Genomic DNA, 19,323 nt, shown 5'->3' with positions numbered 1-19,323 from the left:
CCCTTCCATACCTTGTCCACCCTGGGATTTACAATATTCAATGTACCTGTAACCTACCTTACATAGGGGAATAGGATGCACCATCCCAATCAGAAAAGATGAACACAAAATGCCAACATTAAAAACCTCCACTATGGTAAAACAGGCCTATCAGACCATGCACTCCAAACATGCCATAAAAAATTGAATGGAAAGGCACTAAGTCCCTGCACACTGGATTTAGTGCCTCACCAAAACCTGGTTTGAAAGAAAAATTCAAAGAAGCTTGTGAAATGCTGAAACATTATCCAAATCTGAACAAAATGATGGATTAATTATTCCAAGAATGTAGAGGACCCATATAGCAACCAGAACAACCCCAGACAGAAGAAAATCCCAATACGAAAGGAAAGGACTATAGAAATTGTTTAATGTAGTTGTTTTTTTTTCTCACCAGAGGTCAGGCTAGGATAAATAATTAAGAAACATTTATATTCATCTTACTTTTTGTATAGTGCAACATCATGTAGCTTGTATCTTGTACACATATGTATGGTTTCCTGATGACCTCAATACAGAGGTCATCATCAGGAAATGTTCAGTAAAGTAATTATTCTAACACATGTGTTGTGTCTCCATAAATTCTTCGCTATGAACTGCAAATTTTCTATTCCCCCCCCTTTGGCTATGTAATAAAGATGGATCTTCAATATTCCTATTTCTATCTATTTAACATCACTGACATGAAGCCTTTGGCTCTTCTTCTGATTATAATTTACACATCAACTGCAAGTTCAGTAATGAAAAATACAACTCTCTGATATAAGTGATCTCTCATTTGGTGTATAAATTGTAATAATCAGAAGAGTTTCAAGCCAGCAATATTAAATAGATAGAAATAGGGAATATTAAATATCTATTCTTATTCTTATCCTTATTCAATTCTTTGATACTGAATGAGAGTTCTTTCTCTCTTAAGGTTTCTGCCTGGTATATGATGAGAATTAACTAGTTCAAAACAGACAGTGAAATCTTTACCGAAAGCATTAATAAAAGACAATTATAACACCTGGGTAGTTCTGGTGTTTTTTTAACATATTCACTTCAAGGCATTCAAAAAACTTCCGCTGCCACCTTAACCTTCTGGTGGGGCAAGAGAAAACTGCTTCCAGCTACAACATCATGTTTCTGTATCAGTGGATGCACTATATATTGCGATGAGTTCTTCAATTTTAATCAAATCTGCTCTGGAGTGGGATGGGGGGGGGAGACAAATGTGTTTGTTTAGGATATATTATAAAACAATAATTAAAGTGAATACTATGTGTGGTTGGTATATTAGAAATACTAAAAGGTGTAAATATGTGAATCAACATAAATGAGCCATTTGAGAATGGTAAACATAAGGGAGAGAAAGAACAGACATGAATGGAAATGCTTTTATTATTGACAAATTAATTATTAGTAATTTATATTTATGATATTAGATGAGTGTTTCCTATAAGCTGCTGGGAAAAAAAAAAAAATTGGGTACAGAAAATAAATGATTTATGTAAAGCAAATAAAGATGTGTACACACACACACACACACACACACACACACACACACACACACTGGTGTCCAAACCCTAAGGACAAACACTATTTATGAAGATTATTATAACTATAAACTCAGATGAATCAGCTTGTGGCAATTTATATAATTGATGATTTCGAGTATCAAGCTGGTACCCATTGAAATTTTTGAATCGCACACAAAGGGCTCACATGGTAGAACTCAACAGGATAAAAGGCAAAAGGCTGCATTAAGTGAATTGTGTTCAAAGGAAGCTCTTTTTGTGAAGGAATAAAGTTGCAAACTTGGATGTCTTGTAATATCTCAATGATATCTAGATGATTTTACACAGGGGAAGAATTATTGGAAAGCTTAAAGAAGACTGCAGAATTACTGATATTGCCAGAGAGTTTGGAATCTTAAGTTGCATTGTATCCAGGCTCTGGGCAGCATTTCAAACCAATGGAATGTGTTGTGGATTTGCTAAGAAGTTGCCCTCCCTCTATCATGGAGCATGAAGATAGATTTCTCATTATAACAGCAGATTTAGCACCCAGTGACTAAGAGATTAGTCACTGGTGCTAAATCTGGGCTGTAGGGTGGGTGTTCAATCTCCTACAATCTTCACAACAATAACCATATGGACTGGAGCATTGTCATGAAGCAGGCAAACATCATGACTCAGCATTCCTTATCTCTTCTCTATTATCGCATCACACAGTTTGTGAAAGAGTGAAGCATAATATTCTGCATTCATGGTGGTATTCCTTTCCTTGAAGTCAATCAAGAGAATTCCCTGGTAATCCCAAAAGATTGTTGCCATGATCTTCTTGGTGGACTGAATGACCTTGGCTTTTCTCGGCAGTGCTTAACCTGGTTTGCGCCACCCCATGAATTCTCGTTTGGAAAGAGGATCATAATAAAGGACCATGATTTCATCTCCAGTGACAATGGATTCCAGCACTTATCTGATTCCCTTTGCAAAGCTCTAAAAACTTGGAGGGAACTTGTAAATAACTATGCAATAGTGAAATTTACTCATAAATTTAACATAGAAAAAATCTCACGTTTCACTGATTACTTCTGACAGATTTGTCAAAAAAAGATGAACATACTCTCGAATATACTAAAATATCTGAAAGCACTTCTAACAGCAGTTGTTTTTTTGAAACATATGACCAATTCATTTCATGCACTGACAAAATCTGAGTATTTTCTTTCTTTCTATATGTATGTATTTGATGTTGCTCAGTTTTTTTTTTTTAAACAAATTTCAAAACTTCTTACAATCTAAGTGATATATGCTTCTCAAGAATGAAATCTTGTAAACCACTGCTTCTCCTTCACCATGCCTCTAATGTGCAGATGTGTTTTTATGCGTTACATAAATAAAATCACCAAAATGTGAAATTGTGTTAGCTCATACCCAACTTTTCATGAGGTGAATATGCTTTGTGCTACCAAATAACACAAGGTTTATGTGAAAAATGTCACCAACTTGAATGTAGTGACTTGCAGAGGAATATCCAGAGCATGCACGCACACAGTTCTCCTGAGTTTGTGTACTTTTCTCGATAAAAGTGTTTAATGCAGCATTCCAAAACTGAACTACATCCTTGTTATAAGAATCCAAGTAACGAATGAAATTTAAAAAAAGTCTAGTATGAAGGAGAAGCTTGAAATAATATAATGTTTTGAAAGATATGAGAGATACAAGAGGCCAACAGAAATCCTACTATTTCTATCTACTACTAATAGAAATATACTATTTCTTTCCATGGCAGTAGCAAATTCAAGTAACAGTTATTTAAAACCCTCAACAATTTTATATTTGGAATTCCTCATAAAGGTAAAGTACAACAAACAATCACCTGTTTTCCTATAGATATGGATATGAAACTGAAGTTTGTTTACTGAGATAACTTTTTTTGATCAATTATTGGAAAAACAGCCATATTTAAATATATATAGTTTTGCTTTTTTTTTTTTTAATGATATGTAATTGTTGATCAACATCATTCTGGGCATTACAAAATTTATTCATAGATTTGAGCTGTGAGTGAATTTTGTAACTGATATGACACTCAGAGAATATGCCACCTATTCTCTGAGTGCCATATCAGTTACTAACAAAACATTAAAGATATCAAGAAATTAAATACTTGGTTTAATCCTTTATCCAAGTGTAAGCAAACAAAGTTTGTGCCTGAAGTCTTTTCAGGACTAGGGCAACTCATATATAGAAGCTAATGAATTCACATCACTTGCCTTATGGGAAGGGTCACTACCTAGACCGGTTTCAACCTATATTAAGGTCTCATCAGTGGTGGGAACCAGACCCAGAGGTGATACCAAGGTTGAAGTAATCGCCTCTGGGTCTGGCAGTGACCATTCAGTCTTGGTAGTGACCATTCCCATAATGCATAGTATTATACATGTCTGTAAGAATATGTACTTTGCATTATGGGATACTAAGGCAAGTGATATGAAGTCATTAGCTTCTATATACATATTGCCCTAGTCCTGAAAATACTTCAGACACAAACTTTGTTTGCTTACACTTGGATAAAGGATTAAACCAAGTATATAATTTCTTGGTATCTTTAATTTATAGTATAACCAAGTGGAAAAACTAACAAAATGTACCTTATTGAGAGAAGAATTTCTTTTCCAAATAAGGGAGAAAAAATTCAGCCATGGTATTTGGAACAGGATTTCTAGGATATATAAACCTTAGCCCAACCATGGTAATAAGATATGATAGGTCTACAAGCTTATATGGTGAGATTCATATTATGTTTCCTGTTTGAAAAGGCAGTAACATTAATTCACAGTTACTGCTGAAAAGTGAAGTATTATCAGCAGTGCCTGTGATTGGCCATGGACCAAGCTGCATAAAATGAACATCAACTGTGCAGACAAAGAATTTAGAGAATACTTTAAAAAATGCTACATCAAACAAGGATACAGTATGTCATCATCTACCTCCAAATCCATCTCTTCAGCAGCATTTAGAAACCAACGATTTTGAGCTGACAGCCTGCGATGTTTATGTTCCAACTGATCTATCTGTCGAGCTAAAGATACTCGCTGCTTAATTGCTGGAAGAATACTTTGATCAACAGGAAACACAGGAATATCTTCATCTAAAGTGAAAAAAAAGTAAATAAAATTCTGTTAATGCGAAGGAAAAAACATTCAATTTTAAATATAGGTCTTCCTGTTTCTGATATAATAATTTGAGAGGGGGGGGGGGTAAATATAATAAAGATCTGCTCTTTCCAGTATAATATGTGAACCAAAAGTAAACTGCAAATGGCATACAATACTTAGCAACAAATTTTGTATACATAAGCACCTGCATTAACAAACAAATAGCATTCTTTTATGCAAATAAATGTCATGCTGTTTTTTATCCATTTCTTAATAATTCTTTGTAACTAAAAGGTTGGAAATTAAAACTGAAGTCATCATACTATATTTGTAGTGCACATATTTCCTGTTAAGAAAGAGTAATGAGGAGCTACAGGGCTAGCAGTTACGACAAGCTTATGAGGCAGCTTGAAGCAGCATCATAGCATAAGAATCCGCAAGGGAAAGATGTTAGCAGCACATAGGTAAAGAGGTATCTGAAGGAAGCAATATCAGACAACATACCCAAGGTCAGGAGGATAAATCAAGTATGAGTCAGATGGAAGAGTAATATCATTAAGCAGGAGCTCCAAAAAAAAAAAAGAAAATATATGGAGGGTATATATATATGTGTGTGTGTGTGTATATATAAGGAGAAAGGTGCCTAGCAAGCTCATGAGCAGTACAAGGATCGGGCAAGAAAGGTGACCAGCATGTTAAGAAAGGCAAAACTATATTAGGAGAAGAAATTAGCTGTGGAGACCAAAGGCTTCACAGAAAGAATGTAATATAATTAAAGAAAGAATTCCTGAAGAATTCTTTCTTTAATTATATGGCAATGATTACAGAAGGATAACTTTAATGAGTACTGATGGTAGCAATGTGACAGATGCAGACAAAATGGTTAAGTTACTGAGTGACCACTTTGCAAAGATCTATTATTCAAGTTAGGATAATGCTGTGACAGATGCGACAGAAACTGATGTAGAAATATAGGGTTGATGAATTGAAAGTATTTCAGATATTGCAGAATCTCAATGGGATACATATTATTATTATTATAACAGTAACCTCCATGGATTCAGCAGACTCATCGTGGTAGGCCAATTCAACTAGTAACATATCCAACATACTGAACTTCTAAATCATCTACACTCCTTGCATTCACAATGTATTCCACTCACTAACTCTCCTTGTAAAAAATCCACTCCTCACACCCTTCTTTACCACATTGCTGTACAACTTCCAGGGATGGACTCTAGTTCTTCCCATTGTACTGTCTGCTCTTTTTATAATTCCTTCTGTATTAATCTCTTAAAATGGGATTAGATGGGATATTAGCTTGCATAGTATAAGAATGTGCAAAGGAATTAGTACTGTCTCTAATTAGACTGTTTAAATTAAGTCCTAGGTCTCATAAAATCTAAAGGGAATGGAAGGAAGGGGAAATACCTTGGAACCTCATTTATGCAAGTTCCTTTGTATAAATGAGGTTCCAGATTCCAAGAGCAAGGTAGCAAATTATAGATATATCAGTATCAATGGGAGTGATGGTAAAAGTACTGGAAATGTTGGTCAAAGACAGAATTCAGGAATGGATGGATAGAAATATGATACTCTATGGGAGAGGGGGCATGGCTTTGTGAAGGGTAGGTCATGCCTTAGTAATTCACTTACTTTTTTTATAATACAGTGATGGATGAGTTGAATAAAGGGAATGGATACATGATAATAGTGCTGGATTTTGCAAAGTTGTTTGGCATGATACCACATGGAACTCTGATATGCAAATTACAACAAATTGGGATGGATATGAAACTGATGTTATGGATATAGGTAAGGTTGACAGATACCAAACAGTAGTTTGGTATATGGAGGAAAAGAATCCAGGAGAGAGCAGGTAACTGTGCTCAGATCATACTATTTAACTTGCATAATACAAATTAAAGTGTGACTGACTGTTTAAGTGACACTGCCCTGATTAACTATTATGTTACCAAATTAAAATTTGGTAGTGTAATAGTTAATCACAGCAACATAGAGAGCTTGTAGGATGATTTAAATAGACCGACAATAAGGGCAAAAGAGATACCAGTTTAATGTGGAGAAGTGTAAAGTTATGCATTTTGGGACAAAAAAGATTGCAAGTAGTGTACCACATTGATGGAACTGTTCTCTAGGAAACTGATGAAGCTAGGGATTCAGGGTGTTCGTTTAGATGTCATACTGATAATGTGGCTGGGGTAGCTCATAGGATTACTTGGTTATTGAAGAACATGCTAACAAACAGAGGTAAGGAAGTTATCAATTTTCTTTACAAGCTCTTGATATTGCTACATATGGATTACTGTGCTCAGTTCTAGTGACTTATGTTTCTTAGATATGAGGAAGAGGCAAAGAGGATCCAGAGGGGTAGCGACCTCCTTATGAGAATGGATTGATGGCTTGTGAATTGTAAAAGTTGGATGATAGGTGGAAAAAGAACAAATATGAAAGAAATATTTAAGTTATTGTAAAGATTTTTTGAAAGAATGATGCAGATGAAATATTTTAGCACTTAACTAGTGTGCTGAAATAATTCCTCTGAAATAGCTAGAGAGGCAGAACAAAGGCTCATCCCTGGAAATTGAGTAAGAATGTGGTTAGCAAGGATGTTCATCGAAATTAAATTTTTTATGGGCTGCCAGAATCTGTCTGTCAATGAGTTCAAGGAGAAGTACAATACATACTATGCGGAATTAATATTATTTCAACACTTCTTTACCAAAATTTTCTAATAAAAGTGATCCTCGTAGAAAGGCTTATACATTGGTTACACATGATTATTAATTAACTTAAGGAATTCACAACGTACACTAGAATATAAATTAAATTAAACTTTAATCTATATTTCCAATATTTCAGCAACATCACATTGCCATCTTCAAAGGAACTTAAAATAAAGACTCGTGCAAGCAGGCACTACATACAGTAAATGAGGATGAAGCGAGGAAGCTATTGTTTCTCCTAAAAGTCCTGATAGTGCCCCCCCCAGCGGGCTATGTAGGTATTCTTGTTCATTAGGCTGAAGGTCTCCTGATGTACATCTCCCAAATTTGGGGCAGCCTCATGCAACCAAATTTGTTGAGGTTTGGCATGTTTCTTAGGGCTGAGACGGATTCCATGAAAAGTCTTTCAAATTTCAACTTGCTACAGTGTATAATTGTGGCTTTCTTCCGCCGTATTCTGTGGCATGTATCCAAAGCATTGTCTGCAAGACCAGAGTGGCAATACTGGTTAAAACGTCCTCATTTTGTACTCATTTACTGTGTGTAGTGGCTGCATGCACGTGTCTTTATTTTAAGTTCCTTTGGAGATGGCAATGTAACGTTGCCGAAATATTGGAAATATAGATTAAAGTTTAACTTAATTTATATTCTAATGTATGTTGTGAATTCCTTAAGTTAATTAATAATAAAAGTGATCCTGTTGAAACCAAAACTGAAACACACAGACTTTTTGTGCATTTTACAAATTCCAACATTTGTACATATCCCATTAAGTCAGAGAGTTATTGCAACATAAAATGCCATGTCCTCTCTTTGTAGCTCAAAATATAGTTGAACTGAAAACTGAAAAGGTTCAACAAATGTTTGTAAAAGGCACCAAATCTGAATAAAATTAATCCCATATAAGTGTGTGTGCGAACATCACCATACTAATACTACTATTACTACTTAATAATAATGGAGCCTCCATAGTTCAGTCGGTATAAACGAAGCCCTTTAGTTAAAAGGACCTGAGTTTGAATCTGAACGTGACGTGGAGAATTTATTAGTCCTCTTCAACTGAAGGTGAGTTATCCAGTCTCATATGGAGATGGCAGGATTTTACTCCTGGAAATTCAGGCACTTATCCTGCAAACCAGTCTCCATGAACATACATATCTACACACATAAAACACTTACTGAAGAAGGAAACCATCTTGTTCTCGAATTATTCCCTTGTAAAATAGCATTGTTACCCCACCAACCATTCAATTGAGGAGAGAGAAGGATAAGAAGGAATAATAATTAAGATTTTTTTACATAATCATTTTCAGATTGTGTAAAACACACACAAAATACAACATGAAATACATATACTGACCGAAAGGAATATCCCTCAAAAAAAATAAATAAATAAATAAAATAAATAAAGCCACACATGTCTACATAACATATATAAAGGGAATATCATGCTAAGTTTCAATTACATCACAAGTTAATCCATTAAAAACTGCAATTCCTTTTAATAAATACACTTCATCTCATTTCATTTTACACCTTACAATTCATTTTTCAATGAATTGTTCATTCAATGATTTGTAGTTTCACTGAGTTGTGATTTTTCAATGAATTGTTGGTTTTCAACCAATCGCCTTTCGATAAATTGTGTTTTTGATTATTTTCCATTCGGTGAATTGTTTTTGTGAGGAACTGCCTTTTGATTAATTGCTTTTTCAATTAACTGCTGTTTGATTAACTGTTTTTTCGATAAATTGCCTTTCGATGAATTGTTTTCTGTGAATTTTTTGGATACCGTTAGTAACTGAAGTTCAAAATGCTTCAATTACAATTTTTATAGACTGATGATGAATAGGGTCCAACTGTCATAAGATACTCTCTCTCTCTCTCTCTCTCTCTAGCATAAGCATAGACTTTAAGACCCATAATCAAGTTTTGATCTAATCAGTGAATGATTAATTGAAGCAAAGAATATCTGTCAGTACCTTAAGAGGGGAAGACAGGATGCAAAGGATGTTTAGTGCTTTATGTCATTTATCTTGTAACTGGCATATGTGAGGGAGGAAATTGAGTTTCTTGTAAAATATGAAGCCCAAGAACTTGGCCTCTGGTAAAACTGGGATTAAAGTTTGTTCTGGCATGAGTCCTGAGTCAGGATGAAGACCATACCTGAAGCAAAAAATTTGCAAGCACTCATTTTGAAAGATAGTCAATGTCTTGCTGCAGATGCCTTTCTATAACCCTTGTATTACATGAAACACAGAAGATGGTAAAGTCATTCATATATATAATATATATATAGGGCATTACTTACAGTAGGTGGGAGTTGTTCAGTTATTGAATTAACCTTGAGGAGGGAGTCTCACCATGTGGGATTCCCTCCTTTTGGGTATGTGGTTGTGAGAGAGTAGTTCCCACTAGGACTTTGAATATTCAGTTCGATAAAATGTTCTAGATAAAGAGAAGGAGATTCCCTCCAATACCAAGCAAGTTGTATGGTCTTTCAATATTCCAAATCTCCAAGCAGTGTTGTATGTTTTTTCCATATCAAAGAAATCTGATACTAAGTGCTTGCATTTTAAGAAGGCATTTCAAATGGATGTTTCCAATCAGACTAGATGACTGGTTGTTGAATGATATTTGCAGAAGCCAGATTGTGTTCTGGAAAAATGGTTGTTTCTCTCCAGAAACCATAAAAGATGAGAGCTAACCATATTTTTTTCCAAAATCACTCGCAAGCAGTTGATTAGCACAATTGACCAAGGAGGAGGGATAATGGACCCTTCTCATTGGCTTGGAAAAAGACTACGATAACTGCCTTTTGCAGGAATCCAAAAGAATGTTCTCACAGAAAATCCTTGTGTACAAGTACAATAATCAATCCTTGGCAGCTGGTGACAGATGTTTGATCATTTCATAATGGATTAAATCTGGTCCAACAGTAGTTGGATGGCATTTAAGCAAAGAACCTATCATTTCTTCTTTCCCAAATGGCCTGCTGCATTCTTCTGTACCACTCAAAGAGAAGAGAATGTTGTTTTTTTTGCTTTACATTTTTAGGCAAGGAACTCGGGAGGGGGGGGGGGTAAGAAGAAATTAGTGATGTTTAGCAAAAATCCCTGAGAGTGTCAGCAATTGCTGTTGGGTAGGCAATTGGCAACTGTGCATCCATTATGTTCAAGGATGGGTGGTATATTTACTCTTAATTTTCTGGATTTTATCCCACATGTGCAAGATTCAGGATTCCTTTTTGGCTCTGATGATGGATGTGTTCTTGTTTGAACTCAGGCATTTGTAAAACAATAAAGTTTGCTGTGGAGCATCTGCACAAGACTTTCTAAGCCTTCTTCTGTGTTTCCTTTGCTACAGTGCAATGATAATTTCCAATATGGTTTAGAGAAACATGGAAACTAACTAAATGTTTTGGGAACTGTAGTTATAGCTTCTTGTGTAATACACTCTGTCACATCACTCACTGCATTGCTGGCAGAGATAAGCTGACCATCGCATAAATGAATTTTGCTAAGGAAGAGAAGGTGAGCTAGTCAACTTGTTCAAACTTGCTTCATGCTTTCCACAATATAGTACAAATTTGCCCATGCAAAAAAGTGGATATCATGGGAAAAATTATTGCTCCCAAATAATTTGTCATCCATTTCCCACTTAAGCGATGGGAGGGGGGGGGGGGGGCAGAATAGTTTAGCCAATACCAGTGAATGTTTGGGAAGGCATATGGAAGAAGGTGTTGCTTCCTGTATCCAAGAGGGAGAGATTACTGTTGTTGAGCATACACCCCACAACTCTTCCTCTGGTATCAATTTATGTTCTATACCACACAGTGTTATGTCTGTTAAATCTCCCATTAAAAGTAAAGGTATTATAATTGCAATATGATGTCATCGAGGTCATTCTGAGAGATATCTGTAGCAGGAAGTAAGTAAATGCAGCATTCTGTTATAAGAGATCTGACTGAGAGGCCGATAGCAAATGGCTCCACATTGTATTAAGTGGGATGTTCTGAATCACAAAAGTGATAATGAAGGATATGGTTGCTCACAAAGATGGTAACTCTGCTGTGGACAGGTCCATCTTCCATCCTACCTTATGAATGATACTTACATTTTGTAATGTCAGATATCATCATTGGACTTCAAGTATATTTCTTGCAAGCAAAAGCAGATTGGTTTATACTTCTGCAAGAACCTTGATGTCTCTAATGTTTTGATGGCATCTACAACAATTCCATTGTAGAAATGTTTTCATTATTTCTTTTTGGTGGTATTATTTATCATATGATACTGTGAGGTTTTGTTTTCAATGGCCTTGGATTTTTTCTTTGTGGAAAATTTTGGATGGCCAGCATCCACCATCAATTGGGCACCCTCTAGGGTACTAGGTATATTAATTATTTTATCTTCTTGTGGGGAAAAGGAGGAGGTATCCATGCCATTTATTAACAGGTCTGGAGGCATGCCTTTGACCCTCTGTGGTGTATATCTCATCATTTTTTTTTAAACAGTGGATTCTCATGTAGTGATAACATTTCTAATATGTCCTCAGGAGTGAGCCCATATCTTTTTCCTCTTACAGCCTTTGTTTTGCAATCTTTACTGATATGCTGGGCACAGATGGCAAAGCCTTGACAAGGCAGTTTGAAAATGACCATACTTCTGATATTTAAGGCAGTGCAAAATGAAGAAATGTGATTGGTATTCACCCAATAGATGTTGCACAAAGGATATGGTATTCGTGATGGGGAACCAGGTAACCATCCCTACATGGGAGTATTCTTCTCATGGTTAGTCACTCCTTGATCTTTTATTTCAGAACAGATCTCTTGTCTGGAACATCAAGGAGGTCCCACTCTGATATTATGTAATTGTTTACTGTTAAAAAAGGGGCGAGAGCTAGATTTTCTCTCAGAGAGCAGTGAGTATGTGGAACAGTTTGTCTGTTGAAATGGTGAGCACATCTAGTATGACCACTGGCATGAGAGATGTATGGTCTCCTCGACTCCCTGAAAGGTTTCTGATAATAATAATTACACATTATTTTAATTAATCATTTATGAAATATATTTTATTATAATGTATATTATTAATAGTTTATAATATAAAAGTGACCCAGAAAATTTTAATTATTATGGAGCAATGTATGAGACTAATATTAGTGCTTAGCATTGTTAACATTGCAAAAAGCTATTCTGAAACCAAAAGTCTTTTTTTTTTTTAATTGTGTGAAAGATTTTAGAGGCAAAGCATAGGAAAATACAGAAGTGCAGAATAATATTTTATTACATTATAAGAAGTTATTTATCTCTAGCAAAGGTGATAATTGATAGTGATACTGGCAAACAACGGAGTAAGAATCCATATGCAACTATGCAATTTGTATGATGTCAAGCAGTGCACACTGACTTGCAGCGGTGGAACACTAGAAATACCAGCTGAGAAAGAAGCAGAGAGAAGTATTGGAAAATTTGAATGTTAAAACTTTCCATATAATTAATTAAGGAATAAAATGAAAATTGAATAAAATGCAAACTGAAGATAAGGATAATTCTAGATGTCTGGAATAATTATTTTGAAAGGCTGGAATGGAATAAGAAGTGACAGAACAGTAGTAGAAAACTTTCAAGAGGAAGGCAGTCAGGAGTACATATTAATACTTGATGAAGCAAAAAGCTATCAAAAACCTGAAATTTGGAAAGACTGCTAGAGTAGATATATTTAATCAAAAATGCTCAAATCTGGAGGTATAAAAAGTTTTTTACAGTAAGCTATGATAGTACCCATCTATAAAGCAGGAAATAAAAGTGGATGTGAGAATTGTGAATGAAATTTCCCTATTGAGTATTCCAGGAAAAATTTATACAAACATACTTGAGAAGAGATGAAGAAAAATTGTGGATGGGAAACATGGAGAGAACAAGATGAGTTCTTTCAAGTTCAAACAAAACAGATGTCACCAAGATAGCTGAGAAATCATGGAAATATAATGAAGATCTGGATGTTTTAAAGGAACATGTTGTAGGTAAACATATTATATTTTTATAATATGGCTATGTGCATATGAAAATATAATTTATTTTAGCCCAATTTATTTCACCTTATGTTACAAAAACATCACTAAAGAGAGAAGAGAAGACTCAAAACATAAATCACAAGACATCAGTCATCATGTAGCATGCTCACTTCCTAAAATCAGTCACAGCTGAGTTAACCCAAACATTCATGATTAAAGTTCAAAGGGAAACAATGGATACCTTTTGTATTCAAATATAATGTTACGTAACTTATTCATCATTACAAAAAAAAAGATTACTTCATGAAAAACTTTGAGACTGACATGCAATTAGGGCAGTTAAGATTCAGATGACATCATAAAGTTTCACAAATTTCAAGAAACAATGAAATTTAATTCGACTGGAGTAAAGAATCTTGGTTCGATTCCAAAGAATCCTGGTCTACTGTCAAGGGCATGATAAGCAAATCCACTTTTCAGATTCTAAGAAGATGATAGAATCCAAGAACATGAAGTCCTCATGTTCTTGGATTCTAATCTGAGCAGAACAGCCTATGTTAATCCAAAATAACAAAGCCAACATGAACAGTGCACTTGATAAACACTAGGTAAGAAAACAGGTGGTAACGTATCTTTGGTAGAAGGTAAAAAAGAAGACGCCATATCCAAGCTGGTTTGAAGATTTTGTACAGATCATATATACGAGGATGGTCTGAAGTTCTTGGCCTAACAATGACAAAACGAATTTATAATTTCAAAATTATTTTTATTTTTCAACATAATCTCCTTTAAGACTAATACATTTATTCCAGTGATGCTCCAGCGCCATTATCCCGTCCCTGTAGTGGTTCTCAGTAAGATCTGCAAAATACCCCTCTACAGCTGCAATCACCTCTTGATTCGAAGAAAAATGCTGACCAGCAAGGAAGAGTTTTAGTTTTGGGAAGAGATAGAAATCAAAGGAAGCCAAATCTGAGGAATAGGGTGATGTTCCAACAATTCATAGTGCAGATCCCTTAATTTTCCCATTACCAAAACACCTTCGTGGGCAGGTGCATTGTCCTGATGAAAGATGATTTTTTCTTCTGCAAACCAAGTCTTTTCTCACAAATGAATTTTTTTATCTAGTCTGTTAAAAGATTGGAATAATATTTCTCGGTTATTGTTTTACCCTTTTCAAGATAATTAATTTTTGAATGTTGAAAAAAGTTTGAAACAATGGTGAATCCAAGTTTCATCCATAGTAATAAATCGATGCACAAAATCAGTTTTATTCTTGTTAAAACATTCCAAGCACTGTTCAGAGATTTTCATGTGAGTGCGTTTTTGATCTGCTGTGAGCAAGCGTGGCACCCATCTTGTGCAAAGATTTTTCATATGCAATTCTTCATGCAAAATATATCCTACATGTTCTTTTGAAATGCCTATAGGCTCAGCAATTTCATGCACTTTGACTCACTGGCCATCCAATACCATATTGTGCACTTGATCAATGATTTCTGATGTTGTTGCACTTTTTGGATGTCCTTCACGCGGATCACCTTTAAGGCTGGTACAGCCATGTTTAAACTCGGTAGCCCATTTCTTAATTGTCAAAAATGAAGGAGAAGAGGGCCCATAAACTTTTATGAACTTCGAATGAATTTCTTTTGGCAGTAAAGCTTCTTTTACAAAGAATTTTTTAACTGCACAATACTCAATTTTATTCATTTCAAGGGATACAGACAACACTTTTGCTTCACAGTTGTATAAATAAACTACTTGAAAGAATGACTTGCAATTTTACATGGATGCTTATGACAGATGTAGCAACTTAGGAAAAAAAAAACTTGCCGATAGTGTTGCCATCTATGGTTGAGGCCAAGAACTTTTCAGACCACCCTTGTATATATATATATATATATATAAAGTCCCTGCACTATTTATTCCAATGTTGCTTTAAAGCAGGAGATGGAAATTTCACACCAGGTTGGAGTCCAGTTGAGGGATTATATCTATTGATAATTTTCTGGATTGTGGTTTTGTATTTCCATTAGTAATATGGTGATTTTTATTTTATTTAATTCTTCCAAACAGAAAGGAATCAGAAGAACAGATTGCATGAGATCTACTCCTCTAAGGTTTTTTTTTTACATGTGTGTCAGCCATTATAATAATATGATATAACAGGTATCTGTATTTAAGTTTGGTAGATCTGGATTTAAAATAACATAACAAGTGCCAATAGAAAAGCTGTTTGAAATCCTACAATTATATGGTGTAAACAGGCTATTATAAACAGCAATATATAGTCTGTATTTAACGTTTAAGTCAGCAGTTAAAACTGAACAAGATACAGGAAGATAGTGGGATGTAAAAGCATGTACAAAACATGCATACACACCATCTCCACTGTTATTCATTATTTATATGGATTGTACCATGAAGGAAAGTGGCAATAGGCCTGTTCTCAGAATTAGAGATGCTAATCTCAGATGTCTATGTTATGCAGACTCTTAAATAAATCCAGTCCAAATTTATAGGATTACTTAATTAAACTGAATAACTGCTGACAAATGTGACATGAAAATCAGCAGTAAAAAGACCTAAATATGAATATTATTATTACATATCACCTCCAGGGAGTCCAAAGACCCATCGAGGGAGAGCACCTGCTCTACAACTCTCCATCTCCACCACTACAGCAACGACAATTACCTTCATCACCCTTGAGGGTACATGGCAGGAATTTGATGATGATGATGATGATGATGATGACCTACACCAATGCTATCTATTGCCGACCACCACCACTAATATTTTCACAGACAATCACAAACATTCATGCCCACAGCAGAATTCGAATCCACAGCCTTTTGGCTGGAGAGCGGATAAGCTAACCCTCTCGGTCAACCAGGCTGGCCTGGTTGACCTGAATTGGCAGGAACACAGAAAGCATCACCTGCATCCTCAATGGAGAACCTATAGAACACGTAAAATTTGGAGGAAAATTGTTTTGGTATAATTTTTAATGAAGATGGCAAATTAGATGTTGAAATTACAACAAAATAAGTAAAGCTGGGTGAGGAATCAAATGAATAAATTTATATGGAATAAGAGCAAAACAAGTGAAGACAATAAAGCAGATGCCTCTGAAAGCTGGGTTAAAAATAAAACAGTTGATTAAAGACTGGACACCACAGATATGAGAATATGGTCAAAGATAGCACCAATAACAGAATCATATTAAAAATGAATATATTATAAAGGAACATAACGTTGTTGGCATTCAATAATGTGTGATCAGAACTAATCTCAGGTAGAGTCACTTAAACAGAATGGGTTTTGATACAGGTGTTTGATGTGAGGAAAAAGATCCTGAAAAAGACCAAGATCTAGGTGGATTGATGCAGTTAAAATGTCTCAAAAAATTAAAATATATCTGATAATTTGAAGGAAAATTGTGGACAGGAAGTTGGTAATAACATATACTTTCAGGTAGTACTATCACTGTATACTGTGCCCCCCCCCATTAATTTGGTGATGAAATAGAAGTTATTAAGAAGTATATGGGCATACAATCTGATAAAAGCAACTGGTATGCTGATATTTTCAATGTACTTCTTAAAGGATTTCTTTGTTTCATTAAACAAAGCTAAGCAACTGCTCATATTTTCTGCTTTCAGTGGCTAGAATAGAAAAAATTATTTTAACATATGCCTGCATTGTGAAAACTGTCATTCTTCATATTACGTGGATTCTGTTGATGGTTATTCTCTGTGCTACTGGAAGGTAAGATTATTTTATTTAATTTCAATTAAATTATCTCTCTCTTTTGTTAAAACAGGAATAGATGACTAAACACAAACTTGGAACTGATAATACAGTACAAGAATGGATACAATAACTTATACAATGCTTAGTCCACTCACAGAAATGGTATCAATAATTGCTTGAAATGCAGTTTGTGATGAATCAATGTGATGCCACTTTTGGCCTATGTATTTCTCATTATCTAATTAAATTAGATGAGCTCAATATATCTCTTATTACACATTTTTAAATTGAAAGAAAGTGTGAAAGAGCAAAATAATTATTATTAATTTGTTACAATGACTTGGGTACATATTAGTGATTATTGTACATAATTAGCAAAAATAATATCTGAATGATTAAATTATTTATTTTGATATACTTGAAGTAATTTCTGACTTAAAATAAAATTTCTTTATACTGAGCTGAACATTCAAGTCTGAATTCAGTAATAGCATTTCCTAATGATGAATCAAGTTAGCACTTTGCATTTAAAAAAAAATGTACACATAAAAAATTCATCATATTGTTCAACATGAAGTCATGGCGAGCAATGGACCATCTAATGAAAGTACAGCTAATGTTATATTTCAGTAAATAAAAATAAAATTTTAACAAATTAGACAGATGTCCATTAGGTACCTCTGAGACAAGTTTTATTTACAATTATTTGGTAGTTTTCTTCACCAAAGATATTTTAAGAGTAACCATCAAAAGGAGGGGCAGAGGAATGTTGATTAAATTGCTTTATTCATACTTTACCTCTATTTAAAGATCTGCAAATACGGCGATAGCACAGAAGTTCTTCTGGTTCTATTAGTACTAAACTAAGACCTTCATTTTGTGCTCTGGCTGTTCTTCCGCTGCGATGAATATATACCTAAAAGGCAAAAGGGAAGAGGAAATTAACCAATTAACCAAAAGTTCAGTTAACCAATCCAAACTTTATTTCAATAGCAATGAGGACATAATACAGTTATGATTTGATGATCTGGCAAGCAACAAGTATAAGATACCTGCACTGTTTCCTTTCTTTTAGTGTATTTTCCAAGTGTATTTTCCATTAGTGTAATTTCCAACAGCTTGTGAGGGCCCTGAAGGTATGCCTCCACCATAATCCTGTGAGAATGCAGAAAATAATGTTGTGAGAGTCCTATTATCATTCTACTGGACACTTCCTAACACCACAACTTATGTGGCAGAGGGTAGTAAAATCAAAGGTATTTCTCTGGTAGTGCACAAACAACAGACATAGAGATATCCTCTTCAGAGATGAGAAGATTTTCACCACTCAAGAGTCGTTTAACAGGACTCAGCCTCTACACACAAGAGGAGGACCACACAACAGTGGTTGGAGGCAAATGTTCAAGACCACATTTCACCATCTGCCTGGCTGTCTGGAAGTCCCAATCTGAATCTGCTAGATTTCAATTTGTGATTGGAGCTTGAGTGAGAGAGAGAAAGAGAGAGAGAGTAGCCTGTAAGAAACAACACCCAAGCATTTGAAGCAAGTAGTAGCAGCATTTCCGTTGAATGTTGTGCATGCCACCACGATATGTGACCTCACCGACTTTGAGTGTGCATGAAGGCAAAAGGGGGACATTTTGAACATTGAGTGTGCTATATATAATACATGTATGTGGTTTGTATGTGCTAAAAGCTGTAAATGATTTATTTATAGATTAAAGGTTTATGCAATGTTCAAGTTGCAACAGTATTTATGGCTAGATTAGGTAGATGAATATATCATCATCATTATCAGCCGTTGTCGATCCACTGCTGGATGAAGGTCTTTCCAAGATTACTCCAAAACTATCTGTCCATGGCTCTCTTTTCCCATGTCACTCCTGCAAATCTGATGATATCATCAATCCACTGTGATTTAGGTCGGCGTCATGGTCGTTTTTCCTCTCGTGGAATGTATTCCAGTACTTCTTTTGTCCATTGTTGATCTTGTCTTCAAGCAATATGCCCACCTCATTGCCACTTCAGATGTTTCACTCTTCCTATGATGTCAGAGACTTTCGTTTGATTTCTTATCCATGTATTCCTTTTGTGATCCAATCTTGTAATACC

The 19,323-nt window shown here is 35.0% G+C and overlaps 1 protein-coding gene across 1 annotated transcript in view; it reads right to left on the bottom strand.

Moving 5' to 3' along the window:
• LOC150095343 (ATP-dependent RNA helicase DDX24) overlaps nucleotides 1-19,323 on the bottom strand; it is a 157,426-nt gene that overhangs the window by 14,931 nt on the left and 123,172 nt on the right. The window contains exons 11-12 of the mRNA XM_090410662.1: nucleotides 18,010-18,127; nucleotides 4,503-4,680 (exon numbers count right to left, since the gene is read on the bottom strand). Coding sequence (XP_090266788.1) covers nucleotides 4,503-4,680; nucleotides 18,010-18,127 — 296 coding nt within the window. The remainder of the gene's footprint in view (nucleotides 1-4,502; nucleotides 4,681-18,009; nucleotides 18,128-19,323) is intronic.

The sequence above is a fragment of the Typopeltis vanoorti genome, chromosome 20 (assembly GCF_054136105.1).
Source record: "Typopeltis vanoorti isolate ZY-2024b chromosome 20, IOZ_Tvanoo_1.0, whole genome shotgun sequence".
Classification (NCBI taxonomy): domain Eukaryota; kingdom Metazoa; phylum Arthropoda; class Arachnida; order Uropygi; family Thelyphonidae; genus Typopeltis; species Typopeltis vanoorti.
Note: the sequence above shows the minus strand (reverse complement) of the source record. Positions and strands in the feature narration are given on the sequence as shown.